General features: G+C 59.9%; 2 protein-coding genes and 1 long non-coding RNA gene across 9 annotated transcripts; 2 read left to right on the plus strand and 1 right to left on the minus strand.

Annotated features, from left to right (window-relative positions):
• The first annotated feature begins 172 nt into the window (after nucleotides 1-172).
• CACFD1 (calcium channel flower domain containing 1) lies at nucleotides 173-9,752 on the plus strand. Of its 4 annotated transcripts, XM_082470379.1 has the most exons (5): nucleotides 182-386; nucleotides 3,356-3,428; nucleotides 4,001-4,126; nucleotides 6,953-7,060; nucleotides 7,580-9,752. In XM_082470379.1, exons 1-5 carry the CDS (start codon nucleotides 266-268, stop codon nucleotides 7,668-7,670), a joined length of 519 nt encoding a protein of 172 aa, XP_082326505.1. In that variant the 5' UTR covers nucleotides 182-265; the 3' UTR covers nucleotides 7,671-9,752. The 4 variants fall into 4 exon arrangements, 2 of the variants coding, with proteins under 2 accessions (XP_082326504.1, XP_082326505.1); XR_014265980.1 differs by lacking the exons at nucleotides 6,953-7,060; nucleotides 7,580-9,752 and adding an exon at nucleotides 4,652-4,691 and having other exon boundaries at nucleotides 173-386; nucleotides 4,001-4,180; XR_014265981.1 differs by lacking the exon at nucleotides 7,580-9,752 and having other exon boundaries at nucleotides 174-386; nucleotides 4,001-4,180.
• Nucleotides 9,753-10,142: 390 nt separating this feature from the next.
• On the minus strand, nucleotides 10,143-20,556 carry SLC2A6 (solute carrier family 2 member 6). Of its 4 annotated transcripts, none has more exons than XM_082470363.1 (10): nucleotides 17,544-20,556; nucleotides 16,829-16,991; nucleotides 15,607-15,813; nucleotides 14,854-14,953; nucleotides 14,012-14,108; nucleotides 13,437-13,584; nucleotides 12,698-12,806; nucleotides 12,129-12,308; nucleotides 11,771-11,916; nucleotides 10,143-10,914 (listed from the first exon to the last, which is right to left on the minus strand). In XM_082470363.1, exons 1-10 carry the CDS (start codon nucleotides 17,633-17,635, stop codon nucleotides 10,759-10,761), a joined length of 1,398 nt encoding a protein of 465 aa, XP_082326489.1. In that variant the 5' UTR covers nucleotides 17,636-20,556; the 3' UTR covers nucleotides 10,143-10,758. The 4 variants fall into 4 exon arrangements, with proteins under 4 accessions (XP_082326489.1, XP_082326487.1, XP_082326488.1 ...); XM_082470361.1 differs by lacking the exon at nucleotides 12,698-12,806 and adding an exon at nucleotides 12,495-12,656 and having other exon boundaries at nucleotides 14,012-14,223; XM_082470362.1 differs by having other exon boundaries at nucleotides 13,437-13,589; nucleotides 14,012-14,223.
• LOC309664693 lies at nucleotides 15,680-23,527 on the plus strand. The gene is made up of 3 exons (XR_014265984.1): nucleotides 15,680-15,802; nucleotides 21,924-22,157; nucleotides 22,417-23,527. It is a non-coding gene; the product is annotated as an uncharacterized lncRNA (long non-coding RNA).
• The last annotated feature ends 262 nt before the right edge of the window (nucleotides 23,528-23,789 follow it).

The following is a 23,789-nucleotide window of genomic DNA, read 5'->3' on the forward strand; positions in this document are numbered from 1 at the left end:
ACGAGCCCTTAGGGCCCTCCTCGTCCACGCCCCTTCGGGCCCCGCCCCCTATGCTAATGACCACGGGCCCGCTCGGGCGCACCTACCCGCGGCCCCACCTCTATGCTAATGAGCGCGAGCCTCTCGGGCGCCCCTCTCCCGACCCCTAGAGCCCCGCCCCCTATGCTAATGAGCGGCCGCCTCTCCCACAAGGCAGCGCGCCGGGACGACGAGGCCGGCTCCGGAGCCCTTTGTGAGGGCTGCGGGAGCGCCGGACGGCGGCACCATGAGCGGTGCGGGCGGAGCGGCGGTGGCGTCCGTGAGCTCGGCGCCGCCCGCGCAGGAGGAGGGCATGACATGGTGGTACCGCTGGCTGTGTCGCCTGTCGGGGGTGTTAGGGGCCGTCTGTGAGTACCCGGCCCAGGGGAGGGGCCGGTCCTGCCGCACGCTACGCATGCGCGTCCGGCCCCGCCCCCGTGGCCGCCCCCCGCGGCACCCCCTCCCCCCGGGAAGGGGCCGGCTTGGGGCCGGGGTCTCCGGGCCACGCGCGGCTCTGGGCAGCGGCGGGGGCGGCGGGAAGCCGGCGCCTCTGCGGTTGCTGTGGTTCCCGGCCCGCGGCCTGGGCTCCTGGGTCCGGGGCTGGCGAGCAGCTCAAGGGACGTTCCAGGAGGGAACGACGCGGCCGAGACCGCCCCTCCACGGCTCCTCTGAGCGTGAGGGCAGTGCGGCGCCTACTCCGGGGGCCTTCCGAGATTGCCCAGATGCTAGTGCTGAAGCTCGGGCTCAGTCTGGTCCGGAGGCCGCCTCACCTGTTGACTCGGGTGTGGGTGCGGGCGGCAGCCGCCTTAACCTTTGGGCGAAGGTTGTTTATAAATGGGGCGGGTGCTGGCCAGATTTCCTGAGGGCCCGGCGGTCCCCACGGGAGGGCCAGGCGGTGAGCTGAGGGAGGTGGCCTCTCCTCTGGGTCCTCACTGCACTTGGAGGCAGTGCGCTTCCCCTGATGTCGGCTCTCCCTCCTGCTGTCAACTCTGCCTCAACCGTCTCTCATCTACCCTCCTTCTACTCCCCACCCCGCATCGCGGACACGCACACCCCGACCTCAGGTTTCCTGGAAAGCTAGGCTCTTTTAGCACAGTCCCCCAAAGAGCATACATAGGAAGGCAGGTCTGCTACAGAAGTAAAATAAGGGTCATAGGGCAGGTCTTCCAGAGGCAAGCAGACCCTGATCAGATACGTCGAAGGAGCACCTTCTTAGGCTCCCCTTCCAGTCTCGTGGTCCTCCCGGGTGGATGGAGGCTGGAAGAAAGTTCAGGGGTGATAATGGGACAGGCCCTCCCTCCAGGCACAAAAAGGCCTCCGAGTCCCTGTCGTTGCTGTTCAGAGGGAGCATGTTTTTGACTTTGTAGGAGAGACTGGTCAGGTCTTAGATATGAGCCTTTGGAGTCTGGGTAGCTGTTTCCCTGGCAGATCAGAGTGAGGCTGCTGTGGGAGTGACAGTGATGGGGCGGGGTGGGGGGGAGAAGGGAAGGGGCCTGAGTGTGGCCTGTGGGCTGTCACCCTCCTCCCTCCATCTTGGGGTCAGCTGCCCTGCCAACTCCCTTGTTAGCCCTGGCGTCGCATCCAGTTCTGCGCTTTTCCAAGTGGGATTCTCGGGCCACTCCAGGAGTTCGTGGTGTTGGGGCTACAGATGACGCTTCAGGAGAAACCTGTGACGTCGCTCTGAAATGTCAGTTTCACCTGCAGATTTGGGGAAAGTGCTTGTTATATGAATCCCAAATAGTATAGAATACAGAGTAGAATGCAAAGCACGGAGGAGTCTTAGAGATGAAACTGGAGTTCAGCTGAGCCTCGTGTTTGCGACTGGTGGCTGTGGGGCAGCGTCACCTTCCTCTGCAGGGGGGGGTCTCGGGAGAGGCGTTTCCTCAGGGTCCTGATCATCTGGAGGCCAAAGCTTGGGAGGAGATAGGCTGGCCCAGGACACCTCCCTCACTTGGCGAGAGTGTTGGACACCCCGAGGGGACATCTTCCAGCCCTTGATTGTTAAAGGACTCCTGGCTGGAGCCTCTTTGTCTGGGTGGAAACCTGGTCCTCCCGCAAGGTTGGCTGCTGGTAGATAGTGGGGCAGAGGTGACATGCTGACTGCGGCAGGAAGTATAGGGCGCTGTCAGGTGAGACCAGGCACAGCTGACGTCAGGCAGGAGCAGTATTGTATCGTGGGCGCTCACATCTGTGGCCCTGGGGAGCCTTGCTGCCTGAATGTGTGTGTGACCTGTCCCAGGACAGGTGCCGCCTTTAGTAGGCGGGAAGTACATCTGTCGCTGGAGGAGATCTTGGTGGGGGGACGTACGAGGGCAGTCCCGTTGCAGTTTGGGTTCACTTCACCTGGTTTCCTCTTCCATCGTCTGCTGTCTGCATAGGGTTACATGGGAAAACAGGAGAATTGCAGGTCCTTGCCAGGGGTCAGGTGCAGAGGGAGCTGCTGCAAATTTAATGGACTGATTGCTCATCGCCGCCTCAGGAGGCCCGGCTTCCTGCCCAGCAGCCAGCCATTGCCTGGCAGACTCGCGGAGTTCTTGGTGGAGCCGGGCTGGGGGCTGTGAGAGAGGAGGGAGGCGACTGTGCGGGCCCCTCGGTGGGATGCTGTTGGGAGGGTTGAGCGAGGCTCCACATTTGGGGCATCAGAGAAGCCGCTTTCCGGGGTAGGAGAGGATGCGCCCTCCCCGCTGCAGACCCTTGGTATTTCAGGGTGGGTGGGCTGGGCTGTAGGGCTGTCCTGTGTGCAGGAGAGAAAACCGGCCTGGAAAGGTGAAAAGAACATACCCAAAGTCACTGGGCTGGTGGGTCAGTCAGAGCTGGAATTGTGATCCAGGTCGACCTGGTCCTGCTTTCTTTTCCAAGAGGGGCAGCCCTGTCCCAACCCAGACCCAGAGGACTTCTCTCGTGGCCTGCCCTGGGCATGGTGCCGCCTGCCCTGGCCTGAGCCCTTGAGAGACATTCTCTTTTTCATGCTACGCACCTTGCGGGGTGGGTTTTGGGACAGCTGGGGTTCAGAGGGCGGGCTTCTCCAACCCCAGAACAGAGAGAGGGCGGGATGTGCACGCTGCCTCGCTGAGCCCCGAGAGCGAGCCAGCTCTGGGGTCCCGCCGCACCCTGGCCGTAGGTCTGGGCAAGCCACTTCGCCTGTCTGAGGCTGCGTCCTCACCTGTTCATGGAGTCGTTGTGTTGGCCTTGCTTGTCTCTGGTGGCAGTGGGGAGACGTCTGGGTGCTGTGAGAAGAGCCAGGTGCTGGGGTCGGGAGGGGTCTCCCCAGGTGGCCCGCGCGCAGGCTCTGCCCCGTCCTCTCTGCTGATTCCTGCCCGTGTCCCTTGCCTGCAAGCTTGCGCCATCTCCGGCCTCTTCAACTGCGTCACCATCCACCCTCTGAACATGGCGGCCGGCGTGTGGATGATGTGAGTAGCCGTGTGACCGTCCTGCCGGGGGGTGTTGGGGTGTGTGGATTTCTGGGCACCTCCCAGGGGGAACACGAGTGAGTTGCACTGGGTGGACTGGTCTGTGAGGGTTACCGGGCACCAGTGGTGTGTGGGAGACCTGGGGTGGCATTAGTTGTGTGAGTTCCTGCTCTGGGGCTCCGGGGGTCCATGGGGGCAAACGGGGATAGCGAGGGTGCTTTCCCTCCAGGGTGAGGGCGGATGGAAGGGCCCGGCCCGCTGTGAGGGCCCAGTGTCTTGTCACGATGACTGTGACCCGGACACGGAGAACCCAAAGGCGGGAGCAGACACGCTTGGCGTGCCACCTGGGGCTCAGCCGTCCCCAGCCCAGACACGCGCTGCGCTGAGGGCTCGCCGAGGTCCCCGCTCCAGCGAGGGCATCCCGAGGGCGGGCTGTGGCAGTGGACTGGCTTCCCTGCCCCGGCTCCTCCCGGAGCCCAGAGTGTGGGGAGCAGCCGGGAGTGGGCGGGGGGCGGCATCGCGGGGCGCCGGGACCCGCCAGCCTGGGTGCCAGCCTGCTCCTCTCTCTGCAGCATGAACGCGTTCGTCCTACTGCTGTGTGAGGCGCCCTTCTGCTGCCACTTCGTTGAGTTTGCGAACACGGTGGCGGCGAAGGTGGACCGGCTGCGCTCCTGGCAGAAGGCCGTCTTCTACTGCGGGTGAGGGGCCGCGGGCCGGGCCTGACGCGGCTCCCCCAGACCCTGCTTCCGCAGGTGACAGTGTTGGCCGGGGCGGGCGGACGGCTGCTTAGTTTACTCTCGGTAGAGGTTTAAACAGTGATGGCGTTTGTGCAGAGTCACGTGAGGGACCCGCTGTACGACGTGACCCAGCGTCCAGGGCTCTGCGTCTGGCCTACAGGTCCAGCCACACGGTATTCAGACGTGAGATACGTACACCTTGCAGCAGTACGTGTGATAGAGAACGCGAGAAATGCCTGGAATGTTGGTCCATCAGTTGGGAGTTGTAGAGCAGATTCTGGTAGATCCGTATGTACCTCTGTGCAGCCTTTCAGGAGTGTGGCCAATCTAGATGTCCTGACATGAAAGGGGAAAGAAGCAAGTCGTAGAACAGAAAATAGTGCCTTCCAAATATGCTTTTCTCTTATTTTCCCACTTCTAACAACAAGTTCAGTATGTAGTGCCTCCCATCTGAGCCATGAGATTGAACTAATTTGTTTAATGCAGCTTCCAGAACAGTGCCTGGTGTCTGGGAGGCCCTCAACAGCTTCTGGCAGCAGCAGCGGTAGTGGTTGTCTAGATTATCTTTAGAAATAAATATGGAGGTTTTTATTTCAAAGGTTTCTTCCCTTCCTGGAGGCCAGTAGTTGTGTCAGAGCACAGGATACTTGCTCAGCTCTAGAGCCATTTCCCACTGTGTCTGAAGAACAGAGGAATACGAAATACCACGCTTTGGCACCTCCTTTGCTGGTGTTTCTATTTTTTTAAATTATTTAAAAATGCTAACAGTAATATATATTCATTAAAAATAATGTGGAAATAAAAAGTTGTTACCCAAAGCCCCACTACTCGTTAACATTTTGATATGTGTCCTTTCAGTCTGTCTTCAGGCATTTTCTAAAACCTGTTTTCGCACACAGTTTTAACCATTACAAGTACATTTGTATCCTGTTTTTTCCCCCTTAAAATCATGGTAGAAATATTTTTAGTCTTACCACAAAGGCTTCATAAGAAGACTTTTTAAAAAATTTATTTATTTATTTATTTATTTTTGGCTGTGTTGGGTCTTCGTTGCTGCACGTGGGCTTTCTCTAGTTGTGGTGAGCAGGGGCTAATCTTCGTTGTGGTGCGTGGGCTTCTCATTGCGGCGGTGGCTTCTCTCGTTGCGGAGCACAGCCTCTAGGCGCACGGGCTCAGTAGTTGTGGCTCGCAGGCTCAGTAGTTGTGGCACACGGGCTTAGTTGCTCTGCAGCACGTGGGATCTTCCAGGGATTGAACCAGGGATCGAACCAGGGATCGAACCTATGTCCCCTGCATTGGTAGGCGGATTCTTAACCACTGTGCCACCAGGGAAGTCCCCATAAGATGAATTTTAATGATAGGAAGATTTATTCCGCTGAATGTATCATGCTTTTCTTCACTTGGAACCTGTAGTACAAATCAGGCTGTGATGAACATTTCGGTGCTAGAAATTTCTGTGTTGATGATGATTTCCTTAGGATCTATTTCCAGGTATGGGGTTATTAGGTCAAAGATTACAATCACTTAAAAGATTTCAATATGTGGCTAAAGTGCTTTTCAAAGAGAGTACCTGAGTTTCTTCTTTCTTTCCCCCGGCCCAGGGCCATGTGCCATTTTCACATTTGTATCTATTATCTAAGGTAAAATCTTTTTCTGTATGTTTTTTACTAACTGCATTTTTAGTTTTTGGTAATTAATGGTCTAGTTTCCTTTTCACCTTTTGACATTATAACATTTTACTTAGTAAGTTATGTGTGTTTCTATATTAAAGATTTCTTAATTCTTTGTTATATTTCCTGCAAATGTATTTCCAGCCTGTTGTTTGCCTTTAGTTTTGTTTTGACAGAAGATTTTTCCCCATGGTCTTTTCTTTTCCTTTGCAATTTCTATTATTATTTTTTTACTTAGAAAGTTTATAACTTCAGTAAAACCTCATGGTCACACGTCCCGCCAGAATGGAAATTCAGGTAGAATTCATTTGGTCGAGTCCGAGAAGAGTCTGAGAAGAGTTTTGTCTTCCTTGTGTACAGGGTGTGTGTGTTAACCCGAATCACTGCCACCGGTCTGGAAATCCCAACCAGGACCAGGCATCGGCCCCATGGATACTTAAGCCAGAGTGGACACCTGTCTCCAGGTGGTGCCAACCTGGACCAGACAGAGCTGCCTCACCAGCCAGTTAGCCGTTCTTGGCGTGCACCTTGCAATAAGGAAGCCCCGTGTCTTGTGCACTTTAACCTTTGGGATCTTCCTTGTTGAGATACGGATGGTTTTACTGCGCTGATAAGAGCCAACATTTATTTAGTGCTTATTGCTGTTCCAGACATCGTGTTAAGTACTTAACATGCCTTGTCTCATTCATTCTCAAAACCTTTGAGGTTTGATCCCCACCTTACCGTAGAGAGGCCGAGCCTCAGTTGAGTAATTTGCCCCCAGTCACAAAGCCGCTAAGGAACTGAACTGACACTGGATTTTCTGGTCTGCCTGTTTTTATGCACAGGGGTTTGGGCCATTTTGGTGCTGTTTAACCCTTTTTGGATCACAGATCCTTTCAAAAACCTGATGAAAGCTTTGGGTTCTCACCCCAGAAAATGCACAGAATTTTACAGACAAGTTCACGGGTGCTTGAGGACTTTACGAAGCCCGGCTGTGCACCTGTGCCCCAGCTGATTTCTGGGGACCCTTCCTGTACCTGGCTGTCTGGGAAGGGGGCTGGGTGAACCCGGGAAGCTGGAAGTGGTGTCGTGGCCACGGGGTGGGAGTGCCCTTTGACCTCTGCTTCTCCTCTAGGATGGCCGTCGTTCCCATTGTCATCAGCCTGACCCTGACCACACTGCTGGGCAACGCCATCGCCTTCGCCACCGGAGTGCTGTACGGACTGTCTGCTCTGGGCAAGAAGTGCGTCTGCTGGTCCCAGCCCCCAGGGGTGGGGGATCTTTACTTCCCGCCTCCTGAAGTCTCGCAGGGAGGAGAGGGCTGTCAGTGACCCCCATCCGTGTCTCCAGGGTGTCCGAGCTCTAGGGAGTGAGAGCAGGAGAGTTCACGGGACTCCCTGGTGGCCCCGTCGTGCCTCGTCACAGCCTGTAGCAGGGACGGCAGAGGCATGGCTCCTGAGAGCCTCTTCCCATTGGGGCCCACACCTGGCTCCGCGGTCAGCATTCACCCTCTCTCGCGGAGCCCAGGCTGAGAATCCGAATCCTCAACTCAGCATCCCAGGCAGCCTGTGCCGCCCTCAGAGGGGACAAGACATGTCTTTGCCATCCTAGCAATAGGGTCTCTGTCTGGGGAAACCGGAGGGCCCGTTAGGCTCTGTCTGCAGGCCACACCTGGGTCACAGGTCAGGAATGGGGTGGAGGCTGGGAGGGCTGTGTGTCTGGGGTCCATCCCCCGTGTGGCGCTGACTGGCTCTCTCCCCAGGGGCGACGCGATCTCCTACGCCAGGATCCAGCAGCAGAAGCAGCAGGCAGACGAGGAGAAGCTCACGGACACCCTGGAGGGGGAGCTGTGATGCGGTCGGGGGACCCGCCCACCCCCCGTCGGCCCTCTGGTCTGTGTGAGCACGTCCCCGAGGCGCACCGACCCTGAGGGGCAGCCTGGAAGAGGAGGCTGCGTCCACCTCCCTCAGTCCCGCTCACCTGTCCCCGCACCGGGAGTCCTCCTCTGTCTGCCCCTCCCCCAGGTTGGCATCACCCCAAGCCAGGCGCCGAGGGGCCGGGGTGAGGGCGCTGAGGGCCTTGGCCGGCATCAAGGGGATGGGCGGTGGCGGCAGGCAGCGGGGGCCTCGGGGTGATCCCGGCCTCGGGGCGTGAGGCCGCGCGGAGCCTGCAGAGCTCTGCGGACAGCCCGCCTGACCCCACTCTTCCCAGCTCGCCTGGCCTGGCCGGCAAGAGGCCCCTGGGCGGGTTTCCAGACTTACACAGCTGGCAGGACCCCCGAGACCCGCTGAAGGCCCGCGCGGAGCTGCTTCTGGAGACTTTGGTCCCGTCTCGAGGTGGGAGGTACATCCACCCGGGCCCGGCATAGGCCCCCGCGGCCTCGTCTCAGCCCTGCAGGCAGGAGAGCATCCCGTAGGCTGAGCCTCCTGGGCTGCCTCTGTCCTCCTGTCATCAGGGCAGAGCGGTGTCCCGCTGCCCGTACCCCCTGCCACTCTGCTCTCCATGGCAGCCCCCAGTGCTCCCGACACGCTCCTCCAGTGCCCGCGACGGCAGCCCAGGTCGTGACCCAACCGCTGATAGGGGCGTGCTCCCTCCCCCGGTTCCCTGGAACCTTGGACTAACACGGAACCAGGACACTTCCCGTGGGCCTGGCCAGCCCCCAGGTTCTCCCCAGCCCCCGGGCCCCGGTGCTAAGGACGTGCAGAGGCCAGGCTCTCCCCTGCCTCGCGGGGCTGCCCGTCCCCCTCTCTGGTGTGGACCTGCCGACCCCACCCTCCGCCCTGTCCTCGGGGAGCTTCCTGCCTTTTGAGAGCTGGGCAGAGGCTAGAGCCGCCCCTGCTCCCACCGTGAGCTCTCCGCGCTGCGCTGCGTGCCAGGCCACCAGGGAGCGGGGCCTGGGCGGAGGGGCCGTGGAAGCGGCTCTGCCTGGACGTGCGCGTCGTCTCCCCAGCCTCCCTCCATGCGCCGTCCGTTCCTTCCGCCCTGCCCACCAGCCGCTCTGCTTGCTGGACTGGTGTCAGCCGCCCGGCGTGTGTGACAGGCCTGGCCTGCCCGGGGGGCCCGGGGCAGCCGTGGGCCGGTCTGGGGCTCAGCTCCTCCTCCTCCCAGGACCCCAGGCGGGGCCCGCTCCGAGCGCCCAGAGCTCAGGGGCCCGCGCCCGCTCCGTGGAACCAGCCCCAGGGCTGCGCCCGGTCTTTGCTTCCCAGAGGGACTTTTCACCTCTGGGGTTTGTTAGTGTTTGAGGCTGGGAGGGCAGGCACTGTCCCGGGCTCAGCAGCGTCCCCCAGCAGCTCTCCAGGGAGCCCGACACGTGCCTTCAGGGCTCCTCCGGGACCAGTTTCCTCCAGCCAGCGCTGGGTTCAATGGGCTGTAGGTCTCTCCAGGCCAGCAGGGGTGTGTGTGTGTGGTGTGGTGTGTGGTGTGGTGTGTGTGTGTGTGTGTGTCTCCTGCGTGTGCCCTGAATGAGACCTGTCTACCTCCCAGGAGGAGCAAGGGCCCTGCCTGCCCCTCTTGGCTCATTGTTACCCAGGAAGTGGGACTCTGGGGTCACTCCTACCCCTGCCTCTGGGGCCTTGCTGATGGGGGTCTTCTTGCTGCAGGAGAAGGGCTGGCTGTGTGTTGAGGAAGCTTGCACTTCTGCCCCGTGAGGAAGTTGGGTGGGCCCTCCAACTCCTCGGTCACAGGCCAGAGTGGGCAGGTCATTTGCAGAGGTTCCGAATGAGTGTAGCCAAGCAGCCCTGGAGCTGCGATCCTGTCTCCCAGTCGGGGGGCGGGGGGGGAAAGGGGGGCGGGTCCCACCTTGCCGGTGGTGGAAGGGCGGGGCCGCCAGGCCCCTCTCCCACCTCTGCGGCCCTGGGCTCTGTCCTCTCGTGGTCCTTGTTTACTCTCAGTGTTTGGCTTGCATTTTGAGCAATAAAGCCTGGTAGTGGTTTGTATGGTGGCTCGCGCGGTCCGCCTGTTACCGTCTCCCTCCGGGGCACTAAGTAAGTGGTAGGGGTGCCCCGACCCTACACCGGCTGAGCAGGGGCCAGCCCCGGGAGTAACTGCCATGGTATCGAGGTCCCCTATGCTGCTGGCCCTGTGCCGGCCTGCTCCCAGCATCTCAGACAAGGACGGTGGCTTGGCCGAGCTCACACAGCTAGGAGGGGCTGGAACCCCACGGCCGGGGGGCCCACGGCCCTCGCCTCTTCCTTCTGCCTGGCTGGGGCAGCTTGGGGTGGCCATAGAGAGGTGGCCTGGGGCAGCAGGCCCTGGCGACCTCGGCTGAGAATTTGGGTCCAGCCTGGCTGCATGGGGGGCTCCCCCACCTGGAGTAAGCCCCACTCTTTCCTCTCCTGGGCCGTGGCCCGATTTATTTGTATAAATAGGGTGAACATGGCTTGAACTCGAGCGCTTCCTGTTCCCAGAAGGCAGGTGGGTGTAGGAGGGAGTGTCCACGCTGGGTCCTGGCCTTTGGGGGTCCAGGACGGTCCCTGCGGTGTCCATAGGGCTCACAGGCCCAGTTTCCTGTCTTGGTCCCCAAAGCCAAGAGGCTCAATGGCCGCCAAGTGATCAGAGCAGGAGGAGGGCCGACGTCCCTGTGCGGAGCCGCTCCACCGCCAGCAGCCCTGTGTGTCCTCGGTGTGGCCCTCCACGCGTGAGTGAGCGCTAGGCCCGAGGTCGCCCAACAAGGCCTTGGCCCTGGGGCCGTGTGGATGCCCCCTCCGTCGGTGGGTCTGGCCGATGAGTGGGTGACAGTGGGGCCACCTGAGCCAGGGCCGAGGCTGGACGGGCGCTGCCTGCCCAGAGCCGGTGCGTGTGCCGTGCCGTGAGGCCTCTGGCCGGTCCTCCTGTGCCTGGCTGGCGGCGGGTTGCCACTGCCTCCTGGACGCGGGGTGCAGGTTTGGGGCCCTGACAGCTCCACCGCCCAGTGTTTTGGCCCTCAACGGCGGGGGCCCCGCCCTAGCGTAGGAAGGATCTCCTCCCGCTGCGGAAGAAGGCCTCGATCTGCTCCAGCGACCGGCCCTTGGTCTCGGGCACACAGCAGCCGGTGAAGGCCAGGTTCACGGAGCACGCGGCGGCAAAGAAGAAGAAAGGCACCTGCAGGCCGAAGGCGTTCTGGGGGAGAAGAGGGGCTCCGGGTCACAGGGGAACCCTAAAGGTCCTTCCGCCCCAGCACCAGCTTCGTGGCCCTGCGAGCAGTAGCCAGCCTGGGGGGCAGGCCTTCATCTCGTTCCCCTGCTTGGACCACCCCCGGGTTCCCCACTGTCTCCAGCGTGAAATCCAAGTGCCTCAGCAGGGCATTCGAGTCCTTGAGGGGTGCGGGCAGCCTTCCTCTGTGCTGGGCCCAGGACTGACTGCTCCCAGCCGGAGCCCACCCTGCCCCAGACACCGGCCTCTCTCCTTGGTCCCAGTGCCCACCTCTCATTTTCAGCTGTCCCACGCGCCTGCTTGCAGCAGGCCTGCCCCCACGGCGTGGCTGACCTGCTCTGGGCGCCCCCAACCCTGCCCTGACCCACCGACTGCACCAGGCTAGGCCCCATCCAAGCTGTCCCCATCAGATTCTCCCACTTGGGAGTTGGGAACTGGAACTCGGAGGTTGTGGTTGGCTTCAGGGCCTGCTGGGGGTTTGAACCAAGAGGCTGGGTGAAGCCAGGATGGGGAAGCACTCGGCGGAGAGACCCAAACTGCCCACCCAGACAGAAGGCCCAGATACCCCGGAGGGTGACAGGCAGGGCAGGCGGGTGTGGCTCTCTGGGCTTGGGTCCCACCCTGGCCTGGGAGGTCAGTCACCTGACTTCTCCCAACAGTTCCCTGAGCCAAGTCTGTTTGCTGAAATGAATGTCACTTGACGGCCCTTGGCCTCGGCGGGAAGCGAGTGTGCGCTAAGGCTGAGGGGACACGCGGAGAAGCCTCAGCACGGCCCTCGGCTCCGGCCCGAGAGGCCCCAGGTCCCCGGGGGCGGAGCACTCACCACCACCAGCAGGAAGGACTTGGTGAGGGCAAAGGCGGTGAGCCAGCTGACCAGCACGCAGAGCCCCGAGGCCACGCCGCGGGCCCGCAGGGGCAGGATCTCGGACATGAGGAGCCAGGTGATGGGCCCCCAGCCCATGGCGTAGCCTGCCGGAAGCGGGAGGGGCGGGCTCAGAGCCCATTTGTGGGGGGGCGGGCGGGCTGGGGAAGAAGGCCTCTCGTGTCTCCCTGGAGCTGCTGAGAGACCGCTCCCCAACCTCCAGGACAGCAGTGACACAGCCCACAACACCGGCGCGTCCCCGCACCTCACACCCAAGACTGCCCCGTCCCCAGACCCCGTAGAGCACGGCCACACCTACCCATGATGAAGAGCATGGTGGCCAGCAGGGGCACCAGGGTGAGGTGGCTGGCGGGCAGGGGCTGCTCCGTGCCCGCCGGGGGCACACTCTCCAGGCCCATGGTGCCGTTGGGGGTCGGAGGCTTTGGACCGAAGTGGACGTACAGCCCCAGTGTCAGGTTGGCAGCAAACATGCTGGCCGCTGTGGACAGACAGGTGGCCCTCGGGGGGCCGGGACCGTCTGAGCCAGCACCCCTCAGCGCCCTGTACCCCGTGTGGCCCAGTCCCCTTCAGGCCGCCCATGACTGGAGGCTTCTTCCTGCAGGGCAGCCAGCTCCCCCACCCCAGCCCGCGTTTGGGCTCCCGTCACACCCAGCGTGTGTGTCACCGTCAGCTCGTTTGCTCCCATGAGCCCCAGCAGACCTTTCTGGATGCCTGGGCCCTCGCCGGTTGCTGGGGAGACGCTGGGGAGACGGAGGCCACCAGGGCAGGTCTGACCCAGGCCCCCTGGCGCTCCCACCGCGAGGGCTGGCAAGACACGTGGCAGCTGCTGCAGGAGTGAATGAGTGCCGGTGAGCGGCCTGTGCTCACCTGAGACGAAGAGCAGAGCCTTGCGGCCGGCCAGGTCCATGGTGAGGGCGGCGATCAGCACGGACAGGAGCCGCACAGCTCCCACGATGGCTGCGTCCTCCTCAGGGGGCTGCAAGGAGGGAGCCCCCGGGGCTGAGGGACCCCAGCCTGCTGTTCCTCTCCCGCCCGCCCCCGCCAAGGCTCTGCAGGGTCAGGCCCCAGGCTCAGCTGCTTTGTGCCAGGCGGTTTCGCTGGTCACCCAGCCCGGCCCGCGGGGCCCTCGCGGGCAGGGGCACAACTGCGGTGCCCACCACTAAGCGCAGGGCTGGCACCGGATCCAGGCATAACGACAACTTGTGGAGCCGTACTGTCGCTAACCTTCAGACCTCATCTCCCTCTGAGCCCCAGGACGGGCGGACGAAGCCATGCTGGCTTCGCAGAGGAGGAAGCTGAGGTTTGGAGGGGTGGTGACTGCCTCAGCGGGTGGCAGATGCTCTGAACCCGGGATCTGTGGCTCCCAGGGGGTCTGTGCTTCTGTAAAACTGGTTTCCCTTGTAATTCTGCCTATCTTATTTTAAAACATGCAAGCTTTGTTTACAAACATTCCTCTGAGAACAGGTGGTTGGCCCAGAAACAGTTAAGAGACGCTGGCGTCTGCGCGTGTGCGTGCACCCCAGACCCCGGCACAGAGCGGATGCTCCGCAGGGATGCCCTCCCCGGATCTGGGGGCAGAGCGGGTGGCGTGGGGCCGGGCTCTTACCAGCAGGACGGCGGTGCTGTCGAAGATGGACTGCAGGTAGACGAGGATGGGCGTAATGCCCGTCAGTTGCTGCAGGAAGCGCATCAGCAAGGCGATGACGATGGGGCGGTACACGTGGGGGTCCCGGGCCTCGGCCCACGACAGGTGGCTGCTCTGGAGACACGAGGCTGCCGCTGAGGGGGCTGCGCCCGCCCTTCCGGCTGGCAGCAACTTGCCCTGGGCTGCGTGGGGCTAGGTAGGAGACTCCCCTCTTCCCTCCTCCAGGAAAGATCCCCAGCACTGAGGCAACCCTGGCTCTGGGGACAGGCCCGGGGACCCCTGCGTGGACCCAGGCTCTTGGATCAGTGGGTGGGCCAAGGCAGACTCCTGCTTGTCAATATCGCCGGGTCCCCAGGCGTCCACCACACGGCGCCTGCGCCCTGGGCCAGGGGCCACGACATCCCACCCCCCACCCCTTGTTCCTAGAGGCGGGAACTGCTCTTGTCCCTGTTCTCCAGGAAAAGCAACTGAGGCTCATGACGGCCTAGTGAATGGCCACAGCCCCACAGTGCTGCAGGCGCCCACCCCTCCCACACCTGTCTCCGGACGTTGTCCTGGATCTGCTCGAACTCCCAGCGGATGTCAGCGTCGGCCCCTCGCAGCCAGGCCAGTGCCTGCAGCGCCTCCGAGTCCCTGCCCCTCGAGAGCAGGAAGCGAGGTGAGCTGGGCATGAAGCTGAGCAGCACGATCATGACGAGCACAGGCCCCTCCCCGGCCACGGCCAGCCAGCGCCACGGCAGCAGCAGGCCTGGGCACAAGGAGCGGGTGAGGAGCTGGGGCTGGGCTGGACGCAGAACCCCTCCCACCGGGGCCTCTGAGCAGCCTCATTTGCCCTCAAGCGTGAGTCCCAGGGCCACCTCCTACAGGAAGCCTACCCTGGTTGCTCCAGGCCTCTGTGGTCTAGATCAAGAGGGGCCACAGGGATTGCCTGGCCCCTGGCACAGGGCCCAGGTCCTTGGAGGGTCTCAAGGGCCACGGCAAGGTGATGGAGGAGTAGCCTGAGCAGCAAGGTCCTGGGGCCTCTACCACCAAACCCCCACCCCTCCTCAGCTGGCTGCACTCTGATCACTTTTCTCCGTGGTCTTCCCACCTAAGACTATTTGACAGAAACCATTCTGCTGTTAAGAGACAGTTTAAAGACTGCCAGCCCAAGAGAAGCCCTCACTGCCCAGTTAGGGGTGGGACCTCGTGACCAGAGAGGCGCAGGGAGTTGCCTGGAGGCACACAGCATGACGGCAGCCATGCCTCTGGGCTCCCAGCATGGAATTCGTCCGGGGGCACATTGATCCCTTTCCACCCCCGGCTGCCCGGCGGCACCCCATCACCCGCCAGCCTGCACACGGGGGAGGTGCCCAGGGCGCGTCTGGATGATACTTGCCCAGGGCGTAGAGGGACAGCGATCCGAACACTGCCATGAGCTGCGGCGTGGCGCCCAGGGCCCCACGGACGCCTGCGGGAGCGATCTCAGACACGTACACCTGCAAGACACATCCCCGCCCCCGGCCGCTGCTGAGAACACAGGTGCCTGGGCCCGGCTGAGGTGGCAGACGTGGCCCGGTGAGCCTTGGGGAGCAGGGAGTGGGGGCTTCCGGCGGGGTTCTCGTCCCGATCATGACTCACGGCATGACCTCCCTCGGGCCTCAGTTGCCCTGTCAAATGGGCAGAAGCACTCAGCTCTGACATGGGGACGTGAGGCTGGGAACTGGGAGGCCCGAGGGCACCCAGACTCTGGCCTCTGCTCCTCCCAGGGGTCTTCGTCCCATGCCGGGCTTGCCCAGCCCCCGAGTGGGTGTGTGGAGTGGTGGGTAAGACGAGGGGGGTCCCAGGAAGGGTGCAGGGCAGGGACTTCCCTTCCCTTTCCCGTTGCGTTGCTCAATGTGGATTTTCTCTGATTGAGCAATGTGTCTGTCAGGACTCAGGACAGGAAGTTTGGGGAGTCCAGAGTTGGGGGCGGCTTGGGACTGGTGTCAGGTTCCCCCCAAACTAGCTGCCCTGGTGGGGCTGAACTGAGGCTCCCTGGCAAACATATCCCCGTTGACCAGGGGGCTCCGAGGCCAGAGGCCTCAGCTGATGGTGGTCAGTGCAAATACTGAGGCAGTGAGAGGACCGGGGTGGGCAGTCCTGGCCTTACCGGGATGCAGGCAGCTGTGAGTCCCCCAGCGAAGCCCGTCAGCGTCCTCCCCAGGAGCAACATCCAGAGGCCGTGGGCACCCGCCATGAGCGCATAGCCCGCTGCCGAGGGTACAGCCGAGAACATGATGCTGAGCTTCCGGCCCAGGAGGTCGTTGAGCACCATGGCACTGAGGCCCCCGGCCGCCGCACCCAAGGTGAACACGGACTGCAGGGAAAGGGTGCAGGGCCCCGTCAGAGCCTAGAGACAGCTGCTTTCCGAGGCTGTCCCAGGAGCCTGGGCTGCAGGACTAGGGCCCTGGATGGTAGTGAGCCTCCTGTCTCCAGAGGGGTACAAGCAGCATGTGGACAGCTGTTTGTTAGGGATGCCACAACAGCTGTCTGCAGTGGTTCTGTCCAGTCTGATTTTTAAATGTCTAGCACTGTAATAGAGCAGGCAGGAGAACTCTGTGACTTGAAGCCCTTGGGATTTTAAGATTTGGGGGTTCTCGGATTCCCTGTCGACTGTACCAGGTTGGATCCGGTCAGTGACCTGGGCACGGTGCTCAGCCTGTCTGAGCCTCAGTTTCTTCAGCTGCATTATGGGGAGAGCGGTAGCACCCACCTCATAGGGTTGGCCCTGGAGTGAACCGGCTCTCATGGCAAGTGCCTAGCACAGGCCCGGCACATACTAGGTGCGCAGTCTGCGTTGGGTATTATTATCTTAGCTAACGTGTTGTGGTTGTAAATCTGAGGCTACTAAGATTGCTATTCTAGAATCTCGGGACTCTTGGGGCCTGTGCTCTTCCTACTTACATGCCCACCATCTATCCTGGGACCCCCCGTGCCCCAGCAGTGCTCTTTCCATTAGTAGCTGATTCTCCTGCCACCCCTCGTCCAGGGAGGTGTCCTCTCTGCTGTGACAGCCCAGCTCTGGGTGGGGGCATCTGGGGAACCCTCAGCCCCACTGGGTGGAGACCTTAAGGGCCACCTCCCCACCTGCTCCTTCCCGCGCCTTCTCCATCGGCTTTCACTTCCTCCTTTTATTTCAGAGCCATTATCTGGCCTCACTCCACCCCCCCACCCCCGCACCCCAGCCTGGAGTGGGTGGGGGAGGGGGCAGACCAGGGCCCTGGAGGGGGTCCCAAGGCTGACCTTTGGGGGGTTCCTAGCTTGGGACGGAGCTCAGTGCGTCCCTGCCACCCCCTGCCCTGCCCCTCTCCAGCTCAGAGCGTGGCTCTTACCCCAAACCAGGATGCCTGGGTTTTGGTCAGACTCAGGTTTGGATCCAAGGAGTGCTCCAGGGCTGGGATGACAGGGGACGTGTAGACCAGGGCATACCCGAAGCTGAAATTGCCCAGCACAGCAGCGAAGGTAGCTAGGAACACCCTCTTGTTCTGCAGGGCCCTGGTGCGTGGGGGGTGCAGAGCAGTCAGAATCTCTGAGTCCCTCCTCGCCTAACTGCTGCCTGTCCTGAGCACGGTGGCTACCCGCTCAGAGGGCAGTGCTGGGGACGGCTGGGTCAAGAGCTGGTCAGACGGGCACCTCCCAGGCCTGAGCACCAGCTCCCTTGGGAAACCCCCAGGGCATGAGGACAGCCCCTGCAGCCCACCGCTGTGGCTGAGACGCAGGTGCAGAGCACTATTCCCACAAGAGGAGGCTGGGTGTCTGCCCCCAGCTTTGCCATCCAAGGCTTGCTGTGTGACTTTAGGCAAGCCCCTCGCCCTCTCTGGGTCTCAGTCGCCCTGTCTCTGCCAATTGGGGGCTGGGCCCAGTACTCAGGAGGACCGGCTCCTTAAATAGGACTAGTGTGTCTGGGGCAGGAGGGAACCAGATGGCCCCTTGGTGGCCACTCACCGACAGTCAGTGGAGGCCCAAGATGGGAGCCAGCTGCCCACTGGAGGGTACCAGGGCCATCCCTAGCCTCCACCCGCAGACCCTATGCCTAGAGGCTCTCACCCGACCCGCGTCCTCTCCCCTGGTGACGGGGGTGGCTTCTCGGGGAAGGTGTCATAGTCCGGGGCCTCGGCTCCCAGCAGCGGCTCCTGCATGGCCGGCTTCTCCTGTCAGGGTGCGCCGCCGGGGGGCCGGGTCAGCTCCGGACAGAGGCGCGTCCGGCCGCAGCTGCTGGGAGCATCCGGCTGAGCCCGCAGCTCCGCCCCCACGACCGCGATTGGCTGCGGGGCGGCCCTGCAGAGCGGGCGCCGGCCAATGAGGCGGCCACGAGTGGTGCGGATGCTGAGGATGCGGGGTGCGGCGCTTGGGTGGGGCGGCCGGGCTTTCCCCTGGAGCCGACTCGAGTGTAGGGTGGAGGAACCCCGAAGGGGCGGCAGGGTTTTGCCTGGACGCGGCAGGCCCCTCGTGCGCCCCTGGAGGCCCCGGGGCTCGCTTAGCGGATGGGAACCCGCACGGAGGGAGCCGCTTGAAAGTCGTGCAGGGCCTGGAGGCAGAGCCCTTCCCCATTCGTCTGTGTCCGCGTCTGGGTCCAAGCTGGGTACCAGCCCCGGGGCGCAGACTGCGCCCCACCCCGGGGCCCAGTTGCTATAGGCAGGAGGAAGCTGAAGCCCAGAGAGGGGCCGTGACGCGCAAAGGTCACACAGCGAACACTTGTGGAGAGGAAGGCCGTGTGCTCCGCCTTGCGCTCGACGCCCTCCCTCCCCGCCACATGACTCGGAGTTACCGCTGTCCCCTTGACGCGGTGAAATCAGGCTCGCGAGTATCCGGGCCAGCCGCAGCCGAGGGTGTGTGGAGTGAAGGCAGAGGGAGGAGGGGGTGGCGATTCCAGTGGGCGAGACTTGTCCCCATTTCTGATTGCAGAAGTGACTTGGGCTTGCAGCGAATCATCCAGGTAATAAGATAGCATTTAAAAATAAGAAAAGCAGAACCTGAAAATTCCCTGGAAGCCCATTCTTAAAACAAAAAAGACAAAACAAAAAAACCACCACCGCCACCAAGAAAAAACCCAACCGACCAAACAAACAAAAACACAAACCACACACACCCCACACGACAAAAACAACAAAACTGAATTCCTAGTTCCAGCTCTCCCTTTGGACTTTTTCACATGGAGGGGGCTGAATCAGACCCTATTCTGCTGAATGGATGTGCCACATATATTTTACAACCGATTCTTTGTTGTTGAACATTTGGGTTATTTCCAAATTTTAGCTATCAAAATAGCCAAGTGTTTAAAAAAGTTGTTATAGTTCTCTTTTATAATCATCAAAATATAACCACATATATTAGAATAGAGAAAACAGAGATGTGGGAAAGCCACATCCATTGCCAACAGCCTCACCCTGCTGGAATCTTAGTGTCTTTCCTTCCTCTCTTTTCCCCATGTGTCTGTTTTGTGTATTTGCCCATTGAGTGTGTATCTGATTGTGTGACCAGTTCACACTGTGTTTTAAGCATTTTCTTGCTGTCAAGGGCATAGTCTTTGGACTCAGGCACACCCAATAAGTGGTGACTCTTGCTGTAATGTTGCATAGTCTTCATGACCATATTTTGAAAATTGAGATGTAACACATCAAAACTGAGCAGGGTCCCATGGGGCCTTCCAAGGACAGACTGCCCCCCCCGCCATGTCCTCTGCCTGCCTTTTGTCTGTAGAAAAACTTTATCCATAGAATAAATTTAATCAGAGAAGTGAAAAAAAGCAGAAGCAAAGAAAAGCAAACAGGACAAAATAATAAAGTTTAGTCATTAAACAAAGTCAAGGACCTTTAGTTCCTCCTCAAAGGCAATGGATAATATTCTGAGTCATACCCTTTGAGCTGTTTTGCCAATACTGAAACCCCCACTGGGTGGAAAGCGTTAACTCCATGATGACCACACTGTAGCCATGACATAAGCTGCTCCATCTCTATTCCAAGAATTGGCCTCAAAGAAATGGGCACAAACCAACCCTGGAACTGAAGATTAAACTGTACTTAAAACAAGATGACACTGATGAGACCACCGCAAGACCAATTTCAAGATGATTGTCGGAGCTGACTGTGCTGTTTCTGCATGTAGCCCTTTCCCTTGGCCTGCACACCCCTGAAGCTCCCCTTTAAAGGCTCTGATTGGCAGGGGGAGTTGGCTTTTGGACACAAGTCCGCCTTCTCCCCCAGGTTGCTGGCCTCCTGTGTGAAGCAACCTTTCCTTTCCTACCAACACTTGTTTCTTGAGTATTGGCTTGCAAGCTTTGAGCAGCCAGACCTGAGCTCAGTAACATCTTAAAGGTACAGCTCAATGAATAAAATTCTGTGTGCACCCAGGAATCACGGCTCAGATCAAGAAAGAAGCTTCTGATCACCCCCAGAAAGTCCCAAGTGTCCCTTCCCAGTCATGCCCGCCCTCCTGAGGTCCCGTCACTCTGATTTCTGTCGCTGTGGATTAGATTTTCCTGCTATTGAACCTCTTGAATGGAATCCTGCTCTTGTTTCTGGCTCTTTTTTTTTTCCAATTTTTTTCCCTTGAAAGTCAGCTTTATTGAGGGACAATCTACACGCAGTAAAATGAACCCATTTTAAGTGCGTAGACTGATGAGTGTTGACAACAGTATCACCCAGTGGCCCCCCAATCAAGACATAGAACATTTCCACCCTCCAAGAAGGATATTGGTGCCCGTTCCCAGTCAATACTCCTCCCCCATCCCTAAGAAACCACTGATCATCTTTCTGTGACTGTAGATTAATCTTTCCTAGAGTTTCATAGAAAGAGAACCATATATTAAGTGCTTTTTTCTGGCTTCTTTTACTCAGTACGTCTATGAGGTTCATCCGTGCTGTGTTTTCTAGTGGTTTGTTCTCTTTTTGTTGCTGTGTGTGTTAAGTTCCATCCTTTGATGGGTGGTTGGGTTTCACGAGGCTCAGGGCAAGCCACCCCCAAATATGCCAAAGTGGCAGATTGATTATGCTGAATTAAAGTTACTTGAGAAACAGTGGCTGCAAGAAGGGCACTCTGACCCTCCTCTCTGTCCCCCTGAAAGCAGGAAATAAATCTCCCATGTGGAATATACCCTACCTGCACCAGGAGGTAGAGACAGCCTTATCACCAGAGATGGGGAATTCCGGGCAAGAAGGCTGTGTAACAGACTCTGCCTAGTTTCTTCGCTAATGAGTACCCAAGCCTAAGTTTCTTTGTCTTGTCAGTTCTTCACAGATTTGTTGTTTCTTTGTCTAAAAAGCATAAAAGCTGCCTGCTTTGGTCATTTCTTTGGGTCCCATATCTATGAGACCTCTGTATGTAAGAAATTTAATTTGTTTTTTTTCCTTCTGTTAATCTGTCTTGTGTCAATTTAACTATTAGACCAGCCAAAATAACCAAGAAGGGTAAGGGGAAATTTCTCCCTCCTGGACAGGCTATTTTCAGTTTTGGGCTAAAAGAATAAAGCTGGTATGACTCTCCTTGTTCATAATTCTGTCTTACCGGCTTTTTAAGGTTCTTGAGTGGACGAACCTGGATTTGCTCATGAATCTTCTGTCATGGGGATTAAGGTTATTTCACACCTTTTTGCTTTTAAAATTAGCAATGTGATGGACATCTTTGCCCTTAAGGGATAATTTCCTTCAGCAAAGATCATTGCTGTGGTCCTCAGGCCTCTGAACCCTCCTGTCTTCTCTCCTGCCCACTCTCATCCGGGTCAGCCCCAGATGGGCTGCTCTGGAACCTGGCCTCTGGGGGGGTGGGGTGGGACTATCCCCCCTCTCCCGCCCACCCTGTGCCTGGCACAGCATGGGCACACATCCAATGCCAGGAAACCCCTTGCTGGCTTGAATTTAGAGCCTGCCCTTCTTCCTTAGCCTCCCCCAGGCCCCATGCGGAAGTCTCAGCTTAGTGGCAGCAGGAAGCGCTGGTCTGGGAGTTCAGGCACCTGTTTCTGCTGGGCCTGGGAAAGCCCTGGACACATCCACGCGGGGGGCCTCACTTCCCCGCCTCCCAGCTCCAGACACTCCGTGGGGGAAGCCCCAGAGGGGGTGGTTTCTTTAGAGGAAAGGGCCCCTAGTTGATGCATTCAGGCTGCCACTCACTGGTGTCTGTCTCTGGGGAATCTGGCAGCTCCGGGGCAGCCCTCTCCCAGGACATGGGAGCCCCAATGGCTGGAAGGTAAATGTCCTGCAGAACTGCCTGGGTTGGGGTTGGGAAGGGGCTGGGCAGAGACCACTCCACGTCTCCTGGACCTTGCTGGCCGATCTAGGTCATTGGAGCTTAAGTGACCTAGTCCAAACTCTGTCCCTGTACGGAAGAGAAGCCTGAGGATAGGGCCTCAGGCTGCCAGGACCCTCTCTGCCAAACTCTGGGGCTTCTTGGGAGCCACTTCCTTTACTGAGCCTCATTTTTCTCATCTGTAAGATGGACGTAACCTGGTGCCCACTTCCTTCGCTGCCTTGTGGGCAGAGAGCAGCTGGTAGCCTTGATTCAGATCCTCCTGAAGTTCTGGTCCCTCCAGACGAGTCTGCTGGCTTCCAACTGCCCCGGAAACTAGCCTAGCTGCATTCCAGACCCCCTGGCACAGGGGAAAAGGTCTTCGAGGAGGGCAGTGGGGCTGAACCTGACTTCCAGCCCCCTGTCATCTCAAGGGAGAAGGTGAGGAGGTTGGAGGGAACGCCAGCGGCCCAGGGGCCGTGTCATCTGGTCCTTATCCTCCCAGGGTGGTCTTCGGCATCCCCATTTCACGGAGGAAAAAACCAAGGCTCAGGGAGCCACTGCCCAGGGTCATCTCTTGGCCCCTGGCTCCTGCTGTGTCTGGGCGGCTTCCCGAGGGAGAGGGATGGGAGAGACAGGCAGTGGGTGGGTGGTGGGGCCCTTCCCAGACGAAGTCCTGTCCCTCACCTCCTTCTCACAGATGGGCCAGCCAGGGCCCCCCCCTGTGAGAAGGTCTCTGACACCCAGCTGTCCGGCGCTCCCGCCACCCCCCACCATGCCGCGGCTGATGCCATCCCTGGCCCCGAGGACTCGGGCCTGCTGCCCTCCCTGACCCTGGCTGCCGCTCTGGTTCTGTTGTTCCTCCTGCTCTCGGCCTGGCTGGTATGGGACAGGCCCCTCCGAGGCTCTTGCTAATGTGGGCTCCCCAGCAGGGGGTGTGGGTATCCCTGGGCCGGGAGTGGCACCGGCCCTGCCCCAAGCCACACCCTGGGCCAAACCCTGTGGCCAGCCGCTCAGCCCTCGCCCGTGGCAGCCCCAGTGGGACCCCAGGAGGCCCCCAGCTCCCCGCCACTGGAGGGCAGGAACCCCAGTGAGCCCTCGACTCCGCAGCAGAACGCCGCTGCCGGAGCCTCACACGTGGGGGCGGCCACAGAAGGTGGGCTAAGGGCCTGGGGCAGCCAAGAGTGCTCAGGCAGATGGGCCTCAAAACCATCCCGTCCTGGCTGGCTGTGGGGTGTGGCTGGGTCCCCGTCCTTGTACCGCCATCCTGAGTGTTGCAAATAAAGCCGGGTGACCCCTGGGTCTTGGTGGAATGAGTCAGAACGGGTCGGGGAACGAGAGCTCCAGCCCAGGCTCTGCCCATGCTGGGCCGTGTGATGGTGGACAAGGCCCTTCTCCATTCCAAACCTCGGTTTCCCAGTCATCAAATGAGGATGGCAGTACCTACTTCGGGGCATCACTGGGAGGGCCCACCAGTAGGTAGGCATTCTGTGGTCACCTCCGCAGCACGCAGTCTCCCTTTGTGTCCGTCCCTCTCTCTCCCTCCTCCTGGGACCCAGAAAACCCTTGGAGGAAGCCTCGCACCCTCCCCAGGGCTGAGGCCAGTCAGAGACGGATGCACTGGTCTTGGCCGCTACCTGGTGGCTGAAGTCAGAACTACACCATCCCTTTGGGGTTCCCACCAGGGCAGAGGAAGTGAAGGTGTTTGTTTTATTTCTTAAATTTTGAGATTGTGGATAAGCACAAATCTCATTACCTGGAGAAAACTTCTTTTACCATTTGCTATTTATCTTCTTTCCCTCTATTTCCATGTCTATAATCTCCTTACCAAAAAAGCATCAGGCAGAAGGGGGGGGGGCGGGGAGAACTGTGAGCAAAGGGTGGGGGCGGGGAGGGGGTGGTCTGCCCAGGGTCACCGGTGCCTTCCTGCCCCTCAATGGCCCCTTCTTGGACCTTGACAAAGGAAGATGTGCATTTCTGAGGAGGGTCCATGGAGACCTTCAGGTCAGGGCTGGAGGCCCCAGGATCCTCCTGTCTCTCACTGAACAAATACTTATCAAGAGCCCTCCCGAG

This window comes from Balaenoptera physalus (genome assembly GCF_965194825.1).
Source record: "Balaenoptera physalus genome assembly, chromosome: 7".
NCBI lineage: Eukaryota > Metazoa > Chordata > Mammalia > Artiodactyla > Balaenopteridae > Balaenoptera > Balaenoptera physalus.